We start from the raw sequence: 19,543 nt of genomic DNA, 5'->3' as shown, positions 1-19,543 counted from the left end.
GTGGAAGATGCTGCAAGGCTCATAAAGTGAGAAAACAACTTCTTTGTGGAAAATGATCATTTGAGAAAATTTCAAGATTTGATTATTCAGCTGTGGTGTGAAGACCCATCTAGAAAGTATGCGATTCTCAGAGACATGTCATTTCCTGGTAGAAACAGAATTCTGGAGGAAGCATGGAGGATGAGCACACATTTATTTCCATCTTTATAGACTGTGGAAAGTCGCTCAGTCATGTCTGACTCTTTGCAACCCCAATGGACTGTAGCTCAGTCATGTCTGACTCTTTGCAACCCCAATGGACTGTAGCCCACCAGGCTCCTCTGTCCATGGGATTCTCCAGGCAAGAATACTGGAGTGGATTGCCATTCTTTTCCCCAAGGGATCTTCCTGATCCAGGGATTGAACCCAGGTTTCCTGCATTGCAGGCAGATATTTGTGTGTGTGTGTGGCGGGGGGCGGGTTTGAACTTTTCTCTTTTGCTTATTTTTAAATTGAAGGATAATTGCTTTACAAAATTTTGTTGTGCAGGCAGATTTTTTACCATCTGAGCCACCAGGGAAGCACTATAGACGGTGGATGTCCTCCCCAATGCCAAGGGTCTGCTACAGCCACCCCATTGGGTATGCATGCCATGGACAAGAGCCGTGCAGAGGCATGGTGTTTATCACACATGACACAGGACAGGATCCAACAGTAAAGCTATCTATACTTCACTAGGCTTGCATTCTAAGGGACTTAAAGTTTTCTTTAATTATATATAATGTTCACTGTATGCACTACAACTTGGGAACCTAACCACCCTCACAGGATGGTTCTGCACTGGCGATGTAGTATCTCATTTAAACTTCATAGCTGCCCAGGTCAACAGTCCCTGCATTATATCACCATTTTACCAAGACTGAGCCCAGTCCTGAGCGCCCAGAACCTCTTATCCATGGCACCATCCTGCACAGTCACACACTTTCCTGTCTAACCTCGCCATTTTCTGGAAGGCAGAGTTGCTAATGAATGTATCACACATCCTGGCCCCAGGAGACCTGGGAATGAATAGAAATGAGCTGCCCAGCACCCCATTCAGTGACCTCCTTTAACTACCACTCCCCTCTGCTCACACAAGTGGATGGAAGTATAGTTAATTCTTTTCTTAAATTTTATTTTTAGTTGGAGGATAATTACAGTGTTGTGTTGGTTTCTGCCATTAAACAACGTAAATCAGCCGTAAGTATACACATATGTCCTCTCCCTGTTGAATCTCCCTCCCACCACACCATCCCAGCCCTCTGGGTTGTCCCAGAGCACTGGGTTGAGCTCCCTGTGTTCTATAGCAACTTCCCACTAGCTATCTATTTTGTATGTGGTAATATATGTGTTTCGTGCTATTCTCAAATCGTCCCACCTTCTCCTTTCCCTGTTGTGCCCACAAGTCTGTTCTTTATGTCTGTGTCTCTATTACTGCCTTGCAAATCATCACTACCATTTTTCTATATTCCATATATTTGTGTTAATACATTTTTCTCCTTCTGACCTATTTCACTTTGTAGAACAGGCTCGCACACTGCTCAGAATGGCCATCATCAAAAAACAATACATGCTGGAGAGGATGTGAAGAAAAGGGAACCCTCTTGTACTGCTGATGGGAATGTAAATTGATACAGCCACAATGGAGAACACTATGGAAATTCCTTAAAAAAAACTGGGAATAAAACCACCATATGACCCAGCAATCCCACTACTGGGCATATACCCTGAGAAAACCACAATTCAAAAAGATTCATGTACCCCAATGTTCATTGCAGCACTATTTACACTAGCCAGGACATGGAAGTGACCTAGATGTCCATCGACAGATGAATGGATAAGGAAGCTGTGGTATGTATACACAATGGAATATTTTGTTGTTGTTCAGTTGCTAAGTAATGGAACATTACTCAATCATGCTGCTCCTACTGCTGCTAAGTCACTTCAGTCATGTCCAACTCTGTGCGACCCCATAGACGGCAGCCCACCAGGCTCCCCCGTCCCTGGGATTCTCCAGGCAAGAACACTGGAGTGGGTGGCCATTTCCTTCTCCAATGCATGAAAGTGAAAAGTGAAAGTGAAGTCGCTCAGTCGTGTCCGACCATCAGCGACCCCATGGACTGCAGCCTCCCAGGCTCCTCCATCCATGGGATTTTCCAGGCAAGAGTACTATAAAAAGTAACATTTGAGTCAGTTCTAGTGAGGTGGATGAACCTAGAACTCTACAGCCTTTTAAGGAGAAACGGAGCCTGCAGCATAAAGCTGCCCCCTGTGGTAGTAACAAGGCCTGTCTACACAGTTTTTGTGAAGGCCACCAATCTTATAAGACAGCTTGCTCATATTAGTCTTCAAAATTCAAAAACTGGCTGAGTTGTGGGTAACCATATCCAAGAGAGCTATCAAGAGTCCCCAAGCAGTTCTGTTAAAGTACCAAAATACAACTCCCTTACCTTCTGGCCAGCCCAAAGTCAATGATCTTAATTTGGTGTCCTGTCTGATTGACACACAGTATGTTCTCAGGCTGGGAAAGAAAAAGAAGTTTACTTAGCTTAATCAACAACTAGGAAGGTCTGAGCTCCCCCACTTATTTGTCAATAGGCCTCAGTTTCCAAGCCTCCAAGGGAAAGCCCTACAGGGCAGCCCTTCAGGGATGGATGCATAGTGAAAATAAACGATGCGGGCTAGTGTGAGACAATAAGGAGTGCTGTGAACTATGAGACCCGGAGAACTCCTGCCGTGTATAAAAGGGCAGCCACTGCTCAGCTCCAGCCACTGGCCACCACACAGAAATGTAGGTCCAGTCACTAGAGTTCCTCAGTTCTCAAGGGATCCCAGAAATTCAAGTTTAAGTAAAAACTCCATGCTTTTAAATGTTGACAACTGAATCCAATTTAAACACATACTTATCATGTGTGGGAATCAAACACAACATATCTGGGATGTAGACTGGGCCCATGAGCTGCTTGTTTGAGACCATTGGCTTGGGGTGGTGGTTCCAAACCTTGGCTGCATACTAGCATCATCAGGGGAGCCCTCGAAAGTCTTAACACCCAGGCCCCAGTCCTGACCAGTTAAATCAGAATCTCAAGTGTGGGACCAAATCTGCAGTAGTCTGGTCAAGGAGATCAGAGCTGCCAAATGCCATCCTGCCATTTTGCGGTGACAGCTGTGACCCACGAAATGGAGATAATGGACTTGACATGCTTCTCTTAAGTCTTTCATATCAGCTTGGAGGCCCTGAGGAAGACTGGAATAATTCTTGCTGCTTGTGGCAGACAAATTCGAAGGTGGGGAGGGGTTGAGGGCAGATGAAAGGCTTATAGAACAAAGGACCTGGAGACCTGAGGTCAGGGCCTGCAGTCCAGGGGTCCATTACCAGGGTCTGTAGCCCTAGATGAGTACTTTCCCATTCCAGAAATCTCGGTGTCTCCATCTGTAAAATGAGAATAATAACCTCTTCCTGCCTTCCTCCTGGGAAGGTGTAAAGATCAAATGATATAATAATGCATTAAAGATTTTACAGCTTGTGAAGCAAATATATCAGGCACTATTTCTCCCAATAGAAGATTTTATTGCTACTTATGTTACAAAGGGGTTGTGAAACTCCTCAGATAGGTTCAGAAAAATGATGATTAAAAATCTTCAGGCCTTCTTTGTAAGATTTAGAATAACACTGTCCAATAGAAATATAATGTGAGCTACATACATAATTCAAAAAATTCTAATAGCCACATTAAAAAGGTAAAAAGAAATAGGTGAACTTAATTTTCATAAAAGCATTATTGAAATATAAATAATAAAGATATGATCATAAAATTACCATTTTAAAGTATACAATTCAGTGGTTTTTCAGTAGATAGTTTACCACTCTAGTTTTAGAACATTTTCATCACTTCAGGAAAAAAAAACCATACTCATCAGCAGTCATTCTCCATCCTCCTTACTTACAACTCCTATATATTTTCTATCTCTGTAGATTTGCCTGTTCTGGGAATTTCATATAAATGGAATCATAAATACATATGTGACCTTTTGCATCTGACTTCTTTCACTCAGCATAATTTCTTCAGGGTTCATCCATATATGGATACTTGATTCCTTTTCATGGCTGAATAATAATCATTATAAGGACAATATACCTACCACATTTTGTTTACCTGTTCATCAGATAGTAAACATTGGTGTTGTTCCTACTTATTGGCTATTTATGCATAATGCTGCTAAGGACATTTGTGTACAAGTTTTTGTGTTGACTTGTGTTTTCAATTCTTGAGAATATACCTAGAAGTGAAATTGCTGGTCGTATGATAACTCCATGTTTAACATTATAGAAACTACCAAATTGTTTTCTAAAGTGGATGCATAACTTTACAATCCCACCAGCAATGTCTGAGAGTTCCAGTTTCTCTAAATCCTAGCCAACACTTGTCTGCCATTTTTACTTTTTATTTTAGTTAATCCAATGGGTCGGAAATAGTATCTCATTGTAGTTTTGATTTACATTTCTCTCTTGACTAATGATGTTAAAAATCTTTTCATATGCTTACTGGCCATTTAAAAATCCTCATTAGACAAATGTTTATTCGGATTTATCTTTCTCATTGAGTTGTAAGTGTTCTTTATACACCCTAGGTACAAGTCCTTTATCAGATAAATGATTTGAAAATATTTTCTCCCATCTGTGGGCTGTCATTTCATTTTCATGATGGTGTCCTTTGAAGCATAAAGATTTTTTAATTTTGATGAAATCTAAATTTATCAACTTTTCTATCTTGTGCTTTTTGAGTCAGATATAATTTACTCCTACACTATCTTCTAACAATTTTATAGTTTTAGCTCTGACATTTAGGTCTATGACCATTTGAGTTAACTTTTATTTATAGAATGAGGTGGGGCTTCAACTTTTATGTGGATCTCAAGCATGGTGTCCCAGCATCATTTATTGCAAAGACTACTCTTTCCCCACTGAACTGTCATGGCACTGTTCTCAAAAATCTGTTGACCACAAATAAAAGGGTTTAAGTCTAGACTCTTAATTGCATCACATTGATATGTCTGCCCATCCTTACATCATAACACATTTTTATTTACGTAGCTTAGTAGTAGATTTTTAAGTCAGGAAATGTGTGTCCTCCAACTTTGTTCATCTTCTTCTTTTTTTTTTTTGTTCCTCTTTTTCAAGATTGTTTTTGCTCTCCTGGGTCCCAAAAATTTCCATCTGAATTTTAGATTATTAATTTCTGCAAAAAAGTCAGCTATGAGTCTGACAAGACTACATTGAACATATAGACCATTTTGGAGAGTATTGTCATCTTAATAACATTAAGTTTTCTGACCTATCAACAATGTTTCATAGTTTTCAGAATATAAAGTTTATACATCTTTGGTTAAATTCATTTCTAAGTACTTTATTCTTTCCAATGTTACTGTAAGTGAAATGATTTTCTTAATTTTATTTATAGAATGTTGATTGCTAATGTATGGAAATACAATTGATTTTTACATCTTAGATCCTGCAACATTGCTGAACTCATTTATTAGTTCTAATAGTTTCTCTTTACCCTCCTTAGGATTTGCTATATACAAAATCAAGTCATCTGTGAATAGAATCTTACTTCTTCCTCTCCAATCTGGATACCTTTTATTTATTTTCTTGCCCAATTGCCCTGGTTAGAACCACAAGTATAATGTTTAATAGAAATGGCAATAATAAACATCCTTGTCTAGTTCCTGATCTTAAAAGGAAAGCATTCAACCTTTTACCATTAAGTTTATTATTACCTGGGGGATTTTCATAGGTGGCCTTTACCAAGCTAAGGAAGTTCTATATTTAATTTGCTTAGTGTTTTCATCATGAAAAGGTGTTCAATTTTGTCACGTGCTTTTTCTGCAGCTACTAAAATGATCAGGTGATATCATCCTTTATTCTTTTAATATGACATATTACATTGATTGATTTTCTTATGTTAAACCAGCTTTGCTTTATTGGAACAAATCCCAGTTTGTGATGTGTATAATCCTTTTTATATGTTGCTATACTCAGTTTAGTAATATTTTATTGAGAATATTTACATCTATATTCATAAGGTATATTGTACTGTAGTTTCATCATAGGAAGTGAGGTCTGCCTGGTTTGGGGATGAGGATAAGTTTGGTCTTCTAAAATGAGTGAGAAAATGTTTCTTTCTCTTCTAATTTTAAACATTTTGTGAAGGATTGGTGTTAACTCTTTAGACATTTGATAGCCATATGGGCCTAGGATTTTTTTATGGGTAGTTTTTATACTAGTTTGACTGTTTTACTTATTATAAGTCTATTCAGATTTTCTGTTCCTTTTTGAGCCAGTTTTCAGATGTTTGTGCCTTTTAGGGAATTTCCATTTTATCTATATTATCTAATCTACTGGCATATAAGTTTTCATAATATTCTCTTATAATCTTTTTTTAATTTTGGTAAGGCTGGTAGTGATGTCCCCTCTTTCATTCCATTTATTTTATTTTATTTTTTCATTTCATTCATTTTAGTAATTGAGTCTTCTCTCTTTCTCTCTAGTTCAAGATAGCTAAGGATTTGTCAACTGATTCATCTTTTCAAAGAACCAACTTCTTTTCACTGATTTTCTCTACTGTTTCTCTGTTTTCTGTTTCAATTACTTCTGCTCTAATCTTTCGTATTTCCCTCTTTCTACTTGCTTTGAGTTTAACTTGCTTTTCTTTTTCTAGCTTCTTAAGGTGGAACGTTAGATTATTAAATCTTTTGAACACATAAGGGTTTGCAGCTACAAGTTTCATTTCTAGTTTAGATGAACCCCGAAAGTTTTAGCATGTTGTGTTCTCATTTTCATTCATCTCAAAGTATTTTCTAAAACTTAATCTTAATAATAATTTTATTTAGCAAAATATATCAAAATCATTTTAATTAGGTTACCCAAATAAAAATATTTATGAGATATTTCTGATTATTTTTATTATATTGCCTTTGAAGTCCAGTGTGCATTTTACATTTATAGCACATCTCAATTCAGACACTAAAGTTTCATCAGAAGTACTTTAGATATATTTAGATCTCATGAATTGGCAGATTCTTTACCACTGAGCCACCTGGGAAACCTTTTATTTGTATTTAGATTGCATGAAATTGATATTTTTTGAAAAGCAAATTAACATGTTGAAGTTGTTCTAAATATCTAAGTAAGTGAAGTCGCTCAGTTGTGTCTGACTCTTTGCGACCCCATGGACTGTAGCCCGCCAGGCTCCTCTGTCCATGGGGTTCTCCAGGCAAGAATACTGGAGTGGGTTGCCATTTCCTTCTCCAGGGGATCTTCCCAACCCAGGAACTGAAGCCGGGTCTCCTGCACTGCAGGCAGATGCTTTAGCCTCTGAGCCACCAGATTCTAAATATACTTTATGGTTTTTAATAATTTAATCATATCAGCTTTTTATTTAATTAAAAACTAAGAAAATTTAAACTTTAGTTCCTCGGTCACACTAGTTATGTTTCAAGTGAAATATTTAAATATTTCATATTTTAATTCAACCAACATTCCTAGGAGGTAGATATTATTAATCTCCACTTTTCAATTGATGAGCTTATGCAAGACCAATCAACAAGATCAAGGAACTTATGTAAGATCTCCTGGTCAGGAAGAGGCTGGACTAACACAAGCTCTGCTCCTGGCTGGGAAACAGACCTTGGCAATGACTGTCTCCTGCTGTAGTGTCACAGGTATTGTCCCAAAGGCTGTTCGTTGATCCTGAATCACAGAACAGAATCAGGTTCTGTTTAACTGGTTCTCTTAACTGCTCAAGCCCAGAAAGCTGGTCCAGAAGCTCTGGAATTAGCTTCAGTGAGCAGGGAAGTTTGAGGCCGATTCCTCACGATCTCTACCATTTTTCACAGTACCACAGTGTTACAGTCTGATGTCAATCCAGAAAGATGGTCAGAAGGAGCAGTGTGCAAACATGTAGGTCCAACCAACCCACTTCCCATCTTCTGTAGAGAGCCGCTGAGATTCCCGACAGAGGTTATAGAGAAAAATTCCTGTTGCCCCAGTGGAGTGAAAAACCACAGAAATGGGCACCATGCAAATCGAAACCACAATGAGATATCATTTTATTCCTGTTAAGATGAATGTCATCCAAAAAACAAGAGCTAACAAGTGTCAGTGAGGGTGTGGAGAAAAGGCAACCTCTGTGTACTGTTGCTGGGAGTGCAAACTGGCGCAGCCACTGTGCAAAACAGTGTAGTGTTGCCTCAAAAAATTAAAAATAGGACTATCATGCGATCTAGCAATTCCACTTCTGGGTATATATCCCAAACCCAAATCACTACCTTGAAGAGATATCTGCACCCCCATATTCACTGCAGCATTATTTACAATAGTCAAGTGTCCATCAACAGATGAATAATTTTTTAATGTGTTATATATACACAACAGAATATTATTCAGCCATAAAAAAGAAAGAAATTCTGCCATTTGCAACAACATGGAATTTGACAATATTATGCAGAGTGAAATAAATCAGACATAGAAAAACACTTACTGTATGATCTCAGTTATAAGTAGAATCTATTAAAAAAATCACCCAGAACTCATACGAACAAATGAGTGGTTTGTTTAGAGAACAAATTAGTGGTTGCCAGAGGTGGGGAGGGGGAGGGTTTGGGGAAACTGGTTAAGGTGGTCCAAGGGTACAAACTTCCAGCTATAAAATAAAAGTCCTGAGGATATAATGTACTGCATGCTGACTGTAGGTAACAATGCAGTATTATGTATATGAAAGCTGTTAAGTGAGGAGATCTTGAAAGTTCTTATCACAAGAAAAGCAACTGTAACTATGTGAGGTGGTATAATTAACAACTTACTGTGGAATCATTTTGCAGTGTGTACATATATCAACAATTATGTTTATACTTTAAACAAAAACAATGTTACCTGTCAATTATATCTTGATAAAACTGGAAACAAACTTTACAGATAAGGTGACTCAGATGGTAAAGAATCTGCATACAGGAGACCGGGTTTGATCCCTGGGTTGGGGAGATGTCCTGGAGAAGGGAATGGCTACCCACTTCAGTATTCTTGCCTGGAGAGAGTATTCTTGTCCATGGACAGAGTAGCCAGGTGGGCTACAGTCCATGGGATCGCAAAGAGTCAGACACGACTGAGCAACTAACATTTTCATTTTTCACTTCTCAGACTCACCAAAAAAGAGAGAGAGAAAGAGGAATTTATTGCCAACAAACTGGACAACCTAGAGGAAATGAATTAATTCCTAGAATTGTAACAACTAGATAAGACCAAATCATGAAGAAATAGGAAATCTGAACAGACTAATTACTAGTAATCAAAAATATCCCAAAAAACAAAAGTCAAGAACCAAATGGCTTCACTGGTGAATTTTACCAATCACTAAAAAATTGGTATCAATCTTTCTCAAACTCTACCAAAAAATATAAGAGGAGGGAATACTTCTAAACTCATTTTATAAGTCCTACCCTGATACCAAAATCAGACAAGGATATTACAAGAAAAGGAAATTACAGGCCAATATACCTGATAAGAATAGATGTATAAATCCTCAACAAAATATTAGCAAATCAAGTTCAACAATACATAAAAAGATTATACACCACGATCAAATGATATTCATTCTAGGGATGCAAAGATGGTTTAATGTATGCAAACCAATCAGTGTGATACAGCACATTAACAAAATGAAAAATAAAAATCATACTATCATCTCAATAGATACAGTAAAAACACCTAAAAAAATTCAATATCCATTTCACGATAAAAACTCTCAACAAACTAGGTACAGAGGGAACATACCTTAACGTAATAAAGACCATATATGACAAGTCCGTAGATAATATTCTCAATGGTAAAAAGCTGGAAGCTTTTCCTCTAAGATCAGGAACAAGACAAGGATGCTCACTCTCGCTACTTTTATTCAACAGAGTATTGGAAGTCATAGACAGAGTAATGAAGTGATAAAAAGAAATAAAAAGCATCCAACTCAGAAAGAAGTAAAACTGTCACTATTTGCAGATGATATGATATTAAGTCTTCACCAAAATACTGTTAGAACTTAAAAACAAATTCAGTATATTTTCAGAATACAAAAACAATATACAAAAAATCAGTTGCATATCTATACACTAAAAAGAAACTATTAGGAAAGAGAAATTAAGAAAACAGTCTTACCTACAGTTGATCAAAAAAATACTTAGGAATAAATTTAACAAGTTAGTGAAAGATCTATATACTAAAAACTGTAAGACGCTGATGAAAGAAATTAAAGAAGACAAATAAATGGAAAGATATCCTGCGCTCTTCATTGGAAGGATTAATATTAAAATGTCCTTACTATTAAATGTCCTTACTACCCAAAGCAATCTACAAATTTAAGGCAATCCCTATCAAAATTCCAGTGGCAGTTTTCACAGAAATATAGGGAACAATCTAAAATCTGTATGGAACTACTGCTGCTAAGTCACTTCAGTCGTGTCCGACTCTGTGTGACCCCATAGACGGCAGCCCACCAGGCTCCCCCGTCCCTGGGACTCTCCAGGCAAGAACACTGGAGTGGGTTGCCATTTCCTTCTCCAATGCATGAAAGTGAAAAGTGAAAGTGAAGTCACTCAGTCGTGTCCGACTCTTAGTGACCCCATGGACTGTAGCCTACCAGGCTTCTCCATCCATGGGATTTTCCAGGCAAGAGGAATGGAGTGGGGTGCCATTGCCTTCTCCGACTACAAAAGACTCCAAATAGCCAAAGCAGTCAGGGAAGAAAAACAAAATTGGAGGCACCACACTTCCTGATTTCAAACTGTTACAAAGCTATACTAATCAAAATAGTGTGATATCAGCATAAAAATAAACAAACAGATCAATGGAACAGAACAGACAACTGAGAAATAAACTATGTATCAAAAAGAAAGAAAAGAATGGCCACCACATGCTTACTTTTCATCAAGTAGACAAAAGAAGCTGCAATGCATTCATTCAATGGACTATATGATGGCCCTTAAAAAGAATCAGACACGATGTCCACACTATACTTAAAAAGGCAAGTTTAAAAATGGAATGTACAGTAAGCTCCCCTTTGTGAGTGTTTTTCATGCCAATGTGCTAATACAGAAGACCTCTCAGCACAGAGGCTGGGTGAGAAGAACTTTCACTGTGCATTTTAAATATTTCTATATTGTCTATATTTGTTACTACATGCATGTGTTTCTATTTTAATCTTTTTAAAACTAATTTTTGAGTTTTTTTATAGGAAAAAAAAAAAGTTGTTTCATTTGATCTTTAAAGAACACTTAATGAGGTAGCTATTTTCCACATCTCACAGATGGAGAAACGAGGCTATGAGACTTGGCCTGCCCTAGACTCCAGAACTAGGCCATGGTAGAGCCAGGAAAGGAAGCCAGGACCGTGTGATGACAGAGCTCTCAAAGATGAGAGAGCCGCAGAGGCTCAGGAACACGGGCACCCACCCGCCACATGCCCAGGGCGGAGCCTGACCTTGAGGTCCAAGTGCAGGACGTAATGCTGATGGAGGTAATGCACACCCTCGCAGATCTGCTTGGTGAACAGGACCACATCCAGTTCAGTCAGGTGGTACTTCTCTTCTGTGATCCGGTCAAAGAGCTCACCGCCATCCACGCTGCCAGGGCCAAAGGGGAGGCAGACACTGACTGAGCAAGGCTCTCAGAGGACTGGTCTACTCATCAACAGGTGAGACGAGGGCACCACTCCCATCTGGGGTCTTACGGGGGGGCAGGCGGGGGAACCTTTGCTCTGGTCTATTCCCAGCTCAGAGTGTGGGTGATAAAAAGGAAGTGATTGGCCAAATGGGAGACTGGGGCTTGTCTGCAGTACTGATCACCCAGGCTCACTCTGGATACTCACTGTCAATAGTCCAGACCCAAGTTATAAACTCATTGGCCTACAGGGGCCAATTAGTGCCTACATGGCAAGAATCTAAGTGGACAAACCAGACCAGATGTGAGACAAAAGATTTCTTGGAATACACAGCCTTTAGTCTAACTTTTGTTTTTCCATTTTTTATAGAGGCATGACATGACAAAGGTTGCCCTCTCCTCAGTTGCACCAGAAGGAAAACAGCAACACAAGCACGCTAATAAATGTCCCCTGAGCCCCTGGCCTCAGCACTACGGGTAGTTGAAACTGGTGGGGACTGTAGCAAATGGGAAATGGGTTGCCCTGTCTACAAAGGTCAGTTACCACAAGCTCCATCATACCATTTCCAACTGAGAATGCAGACCCAGCATTACTAGATCTTTTATATTTGCAAGAAAAATCAGGCACCTAGGTTTTAATGTGAACTTTCCCAGTTTCCAACTGTTAGCACTAAATCAAAATTACTAAAAATTGTGTAGGCCAAAATAATATCTGCAGGTCAAGCAAGGCTCACTGGTCACTGGTTTCTGACAAATGGCCTTGTCCTCTGTGTTTTATGTTGGAGGTCAGGTAGAGGAAGCGATGACATTCCCTGGGTGTCACAGAGAGGGCAAAGGGAGAGTTTTGCTGCAACCTTGGCCCCTAGCCCCACCCTGAGCCCTGGCCCTGCCTCCCACTCACTACTCCATGACGAGGGTAAAGCTGTTCTTGCTCTCAAAGGCGTCGTAGAGCTGGATCAGGTTCACATGGCTGAGCTGGTTCATGATGTTAATCTCATTCTTGACATCCTCCTTGTGAAGCCAACAGGGAGAGGAGTTTCCAAGAAATGGGTTAGGAAGAGCAGTCAGTTGCATCTCCCAAGACACACACACACACACACACACACACACACACACCCTGCATCCTCATTTCCTGCAGCATCACCAGGTTTCCTCAACTCACCACCCACACCAGCTTCTTACAACAGAAGGGACCCACCCATTTCCCAGATAGGATCCCTGAGACCCCGAAAAGAACCCTGGAGATCTGGGAGGACCCTGTTCCCCAGGGTGCAAGGTGACTGCTGACTAGAGAGTAGGAGCCAAGGAAAGGTGGCCAGGTTTCCTGCTCAGCGTGGAGGGGCCTGAGGCAGTGCAGGACCCAGAGGGGCCTAGAAGGAAGTGAAGGAGTCCTGAGCTTGGCCCAGGGCACCCGTTGGCCTGGGGCAGACACCTCACCCGGTCCTTGGCGCTCTTCACTTTGATGATCTTGGCCGCCAGTGAGAGGCCTGTGGCCTTCTCCGTGCATCTGTGAACCTGGCCAAACCGGCCCCTGCAGAGAGAGACACGATGACACAGCAGGCTCAGAGCCCCAGAGGCATACCCTGCATGTGAGTGGGGGCCAGCCCTATCTGGGACCCTGGTCTTTCTGGTCCGACCTCAACTCCACATACGCTACAGGGATTACCCTGCCCACCAGAGGTATCATAGTCACCACCCCACACTGCTACCTGAACCTGGAGAAGAGCTTCTTCACCCCATAGGTATGGGCCATTCTGCACCCCAGGGGAGCGCCCCACAGCCACACCACCCAGGCCGTCCTGCACCCTAGAGGTCATTCCTCTTAACCCACCTCATGTCGGCTCTCATTTCACCTGCAGGACATGGGCCCCAGGCCCACCTGTACCCTCCACTTAGCCTCACTCACACCACATGGGCCCTCCTGCTCTCTGCAGCTGTCTCCTCACCCACTCTTTATGAGCTCTCGGCTCATGCTCTCACCTCTCGGGACATCCCACTCTTGGCTGTGGCTCCATCAGTCAGTTCCTGAGAACCAGCAGCAGCGCCCGGTTGTCCAGTTGCCCTCCCCACCCCCCTCAAGGCAGAAGGCCCACTTACCCTCCCAGGACTTCATGCTGGCACACTGTGTAGCCCGCTGAGGTCGAGGTCTCCCTGACACTCACCACCCGGTGCTCGAAAGGGGCTGGCGGGGCTGGACTGTCGTCTGTTCAGGAGACAGCAGCCCGTGAGTCTTCTTCATGCAGCCCCTACCCCTCAGCTCCCCCCACTCCCCACTGCCACCCCGACCCCCAGACCTAGCCCCTCTTGGTTCAAAAAGGCTTCTGCCGGCTTGTTGGGGGTTTATCAAGGGAGCATTCAGAGTGTTCCCGGGAAGGTTCCATGATTTCTGCAACCCTGGACCCAGAGCAGGGGAAAATACTGCTATTTTCCCTTAGTTTGTCTCACAAGCAGCTTTCTGCTCCCCAAAGTAGAAGGTTGAATGTGCTTTGAGAGCGTTTTTGTGTGTGTCTGCCAAGGTGAGCCTGTGCCCTAGACTACAAGGGGGTAACTTTTGTAGGGGGTTGTGTGGCAGAGACTCCACTTTTAGAATTCCAGTCTGAAGTCTCCTTCACTGCAAAGTAACTGCCTTCTGTTCTCAAGGTTTACACACAAGGTTCAAGAAACCAGTGGTCAGATCCTGGCTCTGTCAGCACAGACCCTGTGGCCTTACAAGTGCTTCTCAGCCTCTCTTGTGTCTCATGTGTCCTCACTCCACCCTGTGAGGGTAAACACACCCACAAACGCTTGAGGCTTGGCTCACAGAGTCCTCAGCTAACATTGGCTTGATCACCATCTCAAGTCTCAGAAAAGACTAAAGTCACAGGTTGCTCTCAGCTGTGTTTCTGGAATTAAGGGAGGCCGTGTCCACATCTGGACCAGGTCATACAAGGGGAAAGGAAGCAAGCAGAGACATCAGAGTAACTTCAGAGCCTGGAAGAGCCAAGGGGCACCAGGATGACCTGCACAACACTCAGCCCTTCCTCAGGGCCTCCAGAAATTCTGGGACAGGGAATTGGCAAAGGGTGGCCTTCCTGCAGCCACATGGGATGAGGGCTCCCATGAGGGTGTGGCCCTAAGGGCTGAAAGACTCAACGCCTTTTGGGTCACAGGAACACAAGGACACCTACCACCACCACTGTGACAGAAAGCAGATCAGCAGCCCCTTCCTGATCCTGGATGAGTCAGCCCACTGGCTGCAAATGGCTAATAGTAGGTTATAGACATCAGGTAATGGAGGAAGGAGCCTTCCCTATCTCAATCCAGAATGATGCCAGTTCTATTAGGCAGGCAGGTGGCTTTGAGAAATCCACCCAGTTGAGTCCCCCATGTTTCCTTTTCTCCCATGGCTACAGCCAACCTGATGCATCTCTATGCCCTGGTCCCCAGCTCTGGGATGTGCTGGCAGGCTCTTCTGAGTCCTGGTCTCCCAGACATTATCCCCACATTATCTCTACCTGGAAGCTTCAGGGAGGCCCCCCCCAGAGAAGGTCTTTCAGACTCACTCACCTTGGGGCACACAGCAACGGCCTCACTTACCTAATACTAGGCTGCTCGCCTCAGCTCCTGGGGGTGTCCTGCTTCCTGCTTCGGCACTGCCCACACCCCCAGCTGTGCAGTCCTTCCCAGGGTCAGGGTTCCCTGCTCCTGGGTTCATGTCCTGCTGTGGGCCTGAGGCCCCGGAATCAGCTCCCTTGTCCCTCCTGGCCCTGCTTGGTGCCATGGTCAGCTCGGACCCAGGTCCTTGCTTCTCTTTGGCCTTTGCTCCCTCGTCGCAGCTCCGCTTCCGCACACTGGCTCCTCTGAGGATAGGTTTTCCTGACTCAGTCCCAGGGGCCTGGGGGCAGCACCTGGGCCCAGGTGGGTCCTGCTCACCTGGAGGCACAGCTGCTGGAGTCTCTGCAGGGGGTGAGGTTCTGAGGCTGCCCCCTCGTGTCACAAGCAGCTCCCCAGGGGTATCTGTCTCCTGCACATGGATGGAGATCCTGGGACAGAGAGAAATGTGGCAAGAACTCAAATCAGAGCATACCTGGGCTCAACTGCCTGCTGCTGCCACTCACTAACCGTGGTCTCTTAGCCTCAGTGTTCTCATCTGTTAAAAGTGTCCTTTGGGTTGTTATAATAGTAAGAGTTAGCTTGTGGTTGAAACCAGCAACCAACCCCTACCCCTCTCCCCAGACACAACACTGGGGAGAGGCTGGTTTCAGTGACACGCAGTGCCACCAGGATTCCACCGGGTCAGCATCTGGGGGAAACTTGAAGAACCTGTGGTGGATGGCGGGTGAGTGGGCACCGGACATCTCTGTGGCCCCTTGAAAACATGATTCTGCCCCATAAGTGTGGTGGCCTGGAGGCAGGAGACTTGGGCTGTTTCCTCCCTTCTCTGGGCCTCAGTTTCCCTTCTCTTAAGTGAAGAGAAGGGTGAACCAAGTCAAACATCACACTAGAAGCCTCAGGTTAGACATATTTTAGTAAAATCAGGGAATTGTTCATAAGACTCTGGACCTTCTGTTTCTCCTGAAGAAACAGTCCTGGCTGTGCTGGGCCTGCATGCTTACACCCCTGAGGAAATTCTCTGCCTCCCTACAAGTCCCCAGGGCCATTGGGCCCATCTCATCCATACTTGTTCCCCAGACCAAGCAGTACTGTGGTTTGGGACCCCAGCTGGAGGTCGGGAAAGTCCTCTAAGCCCCAACATTCAGAGGAAAGGACCCTGACCCTGGGAGCTTCAGACCCTGCTGCTCTGCCACCAGGTTACTAGAGAGGGCTGGGTCTGGGCAAGTCTAGCCTCAGCAATCGCTTCTGTCAAACAAGGATGATAACACCTCATGGATGTGCTGAGAGACAACTAAGAAAAGAAAACACAGAGGTTCTAATAGTGAAGACTAAAATGGTGCAGCCACTGTGGAAATCAGTATGACAGTTCCTCAGAAATGTGAAAATATATTACCATATGATCCAGCAATCCCAATTCTGGAAATAAACCCAAAATAATTAGAAGCAGAACCTCAAAGAGATATTTGTACAGCCTTGTTCATGGCAGTATTATTCTCAACAGTCAAAAGTGGAAGCAACCGAAGTGTCCATTGACAGATGAAAGAATAAATAAAATGTTGCACATACACATAATGGAATGGTATTCATTCTTATGCTAAGTGAAATAAACCAGTGACAGAAAGGCGGATTCTATATACTTGAATGAATGAGTTATATGAAGGACCCGTGCTGCTGTGCTCAGTCACTTAGTCGTGTCTGATTCTTTGCGATCCCATGGACTGTAGCCTGCCAGGCTTCTCTGTCCATGGGATTTTCCAGGCAAGAATACTGGAGTGGGTTGCCATTCCATTCTTCAGGGGATCTTCCCAACCCAGAGATCAAACCCACATCTCCTGCATTGGCAGGCAGATTCTATACCACTGAGCTACCTAGGAAGCCCATAGGAAGGACCCAGAGTAGTAAAATTCATAGAGACAGACAGTAGAATGGTAGTTACGGTAGCAGTTTCAGATTTACAAAATGAAAAAGCTCTGGAGATCTGTGTCATAACAATATGAATATACTTAACACCACTGAACTATACATTTAAAAATGGTTACAACAATGAACATTATGACACATGTTTTTTAACCAAATTTTTTTTAAATTAGGGCTTCCCCTAGCAGCTGGAGGCCTGGGTCCCTCCTTTGCCTGCTCCTGAATGCACCTGGTTCTGCAGACTGTTCACAGCTAAAGCTTGGGTAGGATGTAGCAAAATTTCCCCTGACACCCCTCAAGAACAATTACAGGTTGGTGATGATAGGGCAGGATGGGAAAGGTGGCATCTAAGCCCAGCTCAGGCATTGCCTTGATCAAGGAACATGGGAAACTGCAGGAAGCCAGTGTCTGGAAGAATATACAGGTAGTCTGGTGGCCGCTGTCATTTAGAGACAACATTTTCCTCAAGATATACCCATGTGCTAGATGAGGGAGGGTAGCTAGTTCTCCCCAGTTCCTAAGCCCAGTTTGATGTGTCTGAAATTCAGCTCAAGGTTGAAACTTACATAGAGACCTTTTGCTCTCACCCAGAATCTTTTCAGGGCCCCTAACAAGTTCATGGAAAGTTCATCCCCACCCTAGATTCTACATTTAGAGCCCTGGCAAGGATCCAGGGATGCTTGCCAGGAAGCCCTCCCTCCAGATGGTTAGGTCTCCTGGGGACTCACATTTCCTTGCAGAACAAAGGCAGACAAAGTATCTGGGCTTCCCTGCCAGTCACCACAGCATACACAGACACCAGCTCCCCTCCCTACAGCAGGCCTCGAGGGGCTTGGTTACAGGTCAGGACAACTGAGGACAGGTGTAGAAGGGTACCAGGTCCTTTAGAGAGAAGCCCAGGAAGCAGAGTGCCCTTTAGTGCACTGCCCTTGGAGAACACTGCTGGATAACACAGAGATCTGACAATTATCAGGTTCTAACTCGTTATTCTCTTGCACCATGTTGGCTGAGGGCAGGTCCTGAGGCTGGGTCCTGAGGGTTAGGACACAACCTCATCTCTAGGACTCCAAGCATAATCCTTTTGAAACTCCCTTGGCTTCATTCAGCCTATACCAACCTCCCACCTCTGAAGACCCATTATTCTTTCCCTACCATAGTGTTTAGGACTTAACAAATGCTGACAAGAAACAGGATGGTGCAGTGATTAGGGGCACAGATATTGGAGTCCAGAAACCTATGTCCATCCTCTTAAATTTTTTGAGACTTGTGTTATGGCCTAGCATGTGATCTAGCCTGGAGAACATTCCACGTGCACTTGAAAAGAATGTGTATTCTTATGTTAAGCCTCTCTTCCAGCCACAGTGGTATGAAGTTGGAAACCAATTGCAGAAAGAAAAATGGGAATAGAGCAAACAAGTGGAGACTAAACAGCATGCTACTAGAAAGACCAATGTCAATGATGAAATCACAGAGGAAATCAGAAAATACCTTGAGACAATGTTAATGGAAACACAATGCTCCAAAACCTATGGATGCATGCATGCTAAGTTGCTACAGTCATGTCCGACTCTGTGCAACCCTATGGACTATAGCCTGCCAGACTCCTCTGGCCGTGGGATTCTCCAGGCAAGAATACTGGAGTCAAGAATACTTGACATGCCCTCCTCCAGGGTGTCTTCCTGACCCAGGGATCAAACTGTGTCTCTTACATCTTCTGCATTGGCAAGCAAGTTCTTTACCACTAGCACCACCTGGGAAACCCCCAAACCTATGGAGTTCAGTCAAAGCAGTTCTAAGAAGGAACGCGATAGTGATACAGATCTTCCTCGATAAACAAGAAAAATCTCAAGCAACCTAATCTACCACCTAAAGGAATTAGAAGATAAGAATAAGTAAAGCCCAAAGTCAGTAGTAGGAAAGGCAAAATAAAAATTAGAGAGGAAATAAGTAAAATAGAGATCAAAACACAATAGAAAAGATTGATGAAACAAAGACCCGGCTTTTTGAAAAGACAAACAAAATGATAAACCTTTAACCACTCCCATCAAGAAGAAAGGAGAGAGGTTCAAATACACAAGAAATGCAAGAGGACAAGTTTCTAGTGTATTGCACAGAGAACTATATTCACTATCCTATGATAAACTACAATGGAAAAGAACATTTTAAAAAAGAATACATATATACATATATATACTTGACTCATTTTGCTATAGAGCAGAAGATAACACATTGTAAATCAACTATACTTTAATTAAAAACAAACAAAAGAAATGAAAGAGGAGAAATAACACATAGCACAGAACTACAA

At 42.8% G+C, this 19,543-nt stretch overlaps 1 protein-coding gene across 9 annotated transcripts in view; it reads right to left on the bottom strand.

Annotated features, from left to right (window-relative positions):
- MYLK3 (myosin light chain kinase 3) overlaps positions 1-19,543 on the bottom strand; it is a 57,197-nt gene that overhangs the window by 14,930 nt on the left and 22,724 nt on the right. For 6 of the 9 annotated variants that reach the window (XR_011467721.1, XM_070388482.1, XM_070388483.1 and 3 more), the window contains 7 exons: positions 15,301-15,746; positions 13,822-13,927; positions 13,162-13,255; positions 12,626-12,735; positions 11,546-11,687; positions 3,395-3,451; positions 2,469-2,539 (listed from right to left, as the gene is read on the bottom strand). Coding sequence is in view for 6 of the 9 variants with exons in the window: in XM_070388482.1 (XP_070244583.1) it covers positions 2,469-2,539; positions 3,395-3,451; positions 11,546-11,687; positions 12,626-12,735; positions 13,162-13,255; positions 13,822-13,927; positions 15,301-15,746 (1,026 nt within the window). In the remaining 3 variants the exon portion in view is untranslated. Of the gene's footprint in view, positions 1-2,468; positions 2,540-3,359; positions 3,452-11,545; positions 11,688-12,625; positions 12,736-13,161; positions 13,256-13,821; positions 13,928-15,300; positions 15,747-19,543 lie in introns of all 9 variants that reach the window. The other 3 variants (XR_011467723.1, XR_011467722.1, XM_070388485.1) reach the window with 2 other exon arrangements.

This window comes from Bos mutus, chromosome 18, assembly GCF_027580195.1.
Source record: "Bos mutus isolate GX-2022 chromosome 18, NWIPB_WYAK_1.1, whole genome shotgun sequence".
Taxonomy (NCBI): Eukaryota; Metazoa; Chordata; class Mammalia; order Artiodactyla; family Bovidae; genus Bos; species Bos mutus.
Note: the sequence above shows the minus strand (reverse complement) of the source record. Positions and strands in the feature narration are given on the sequence as shown.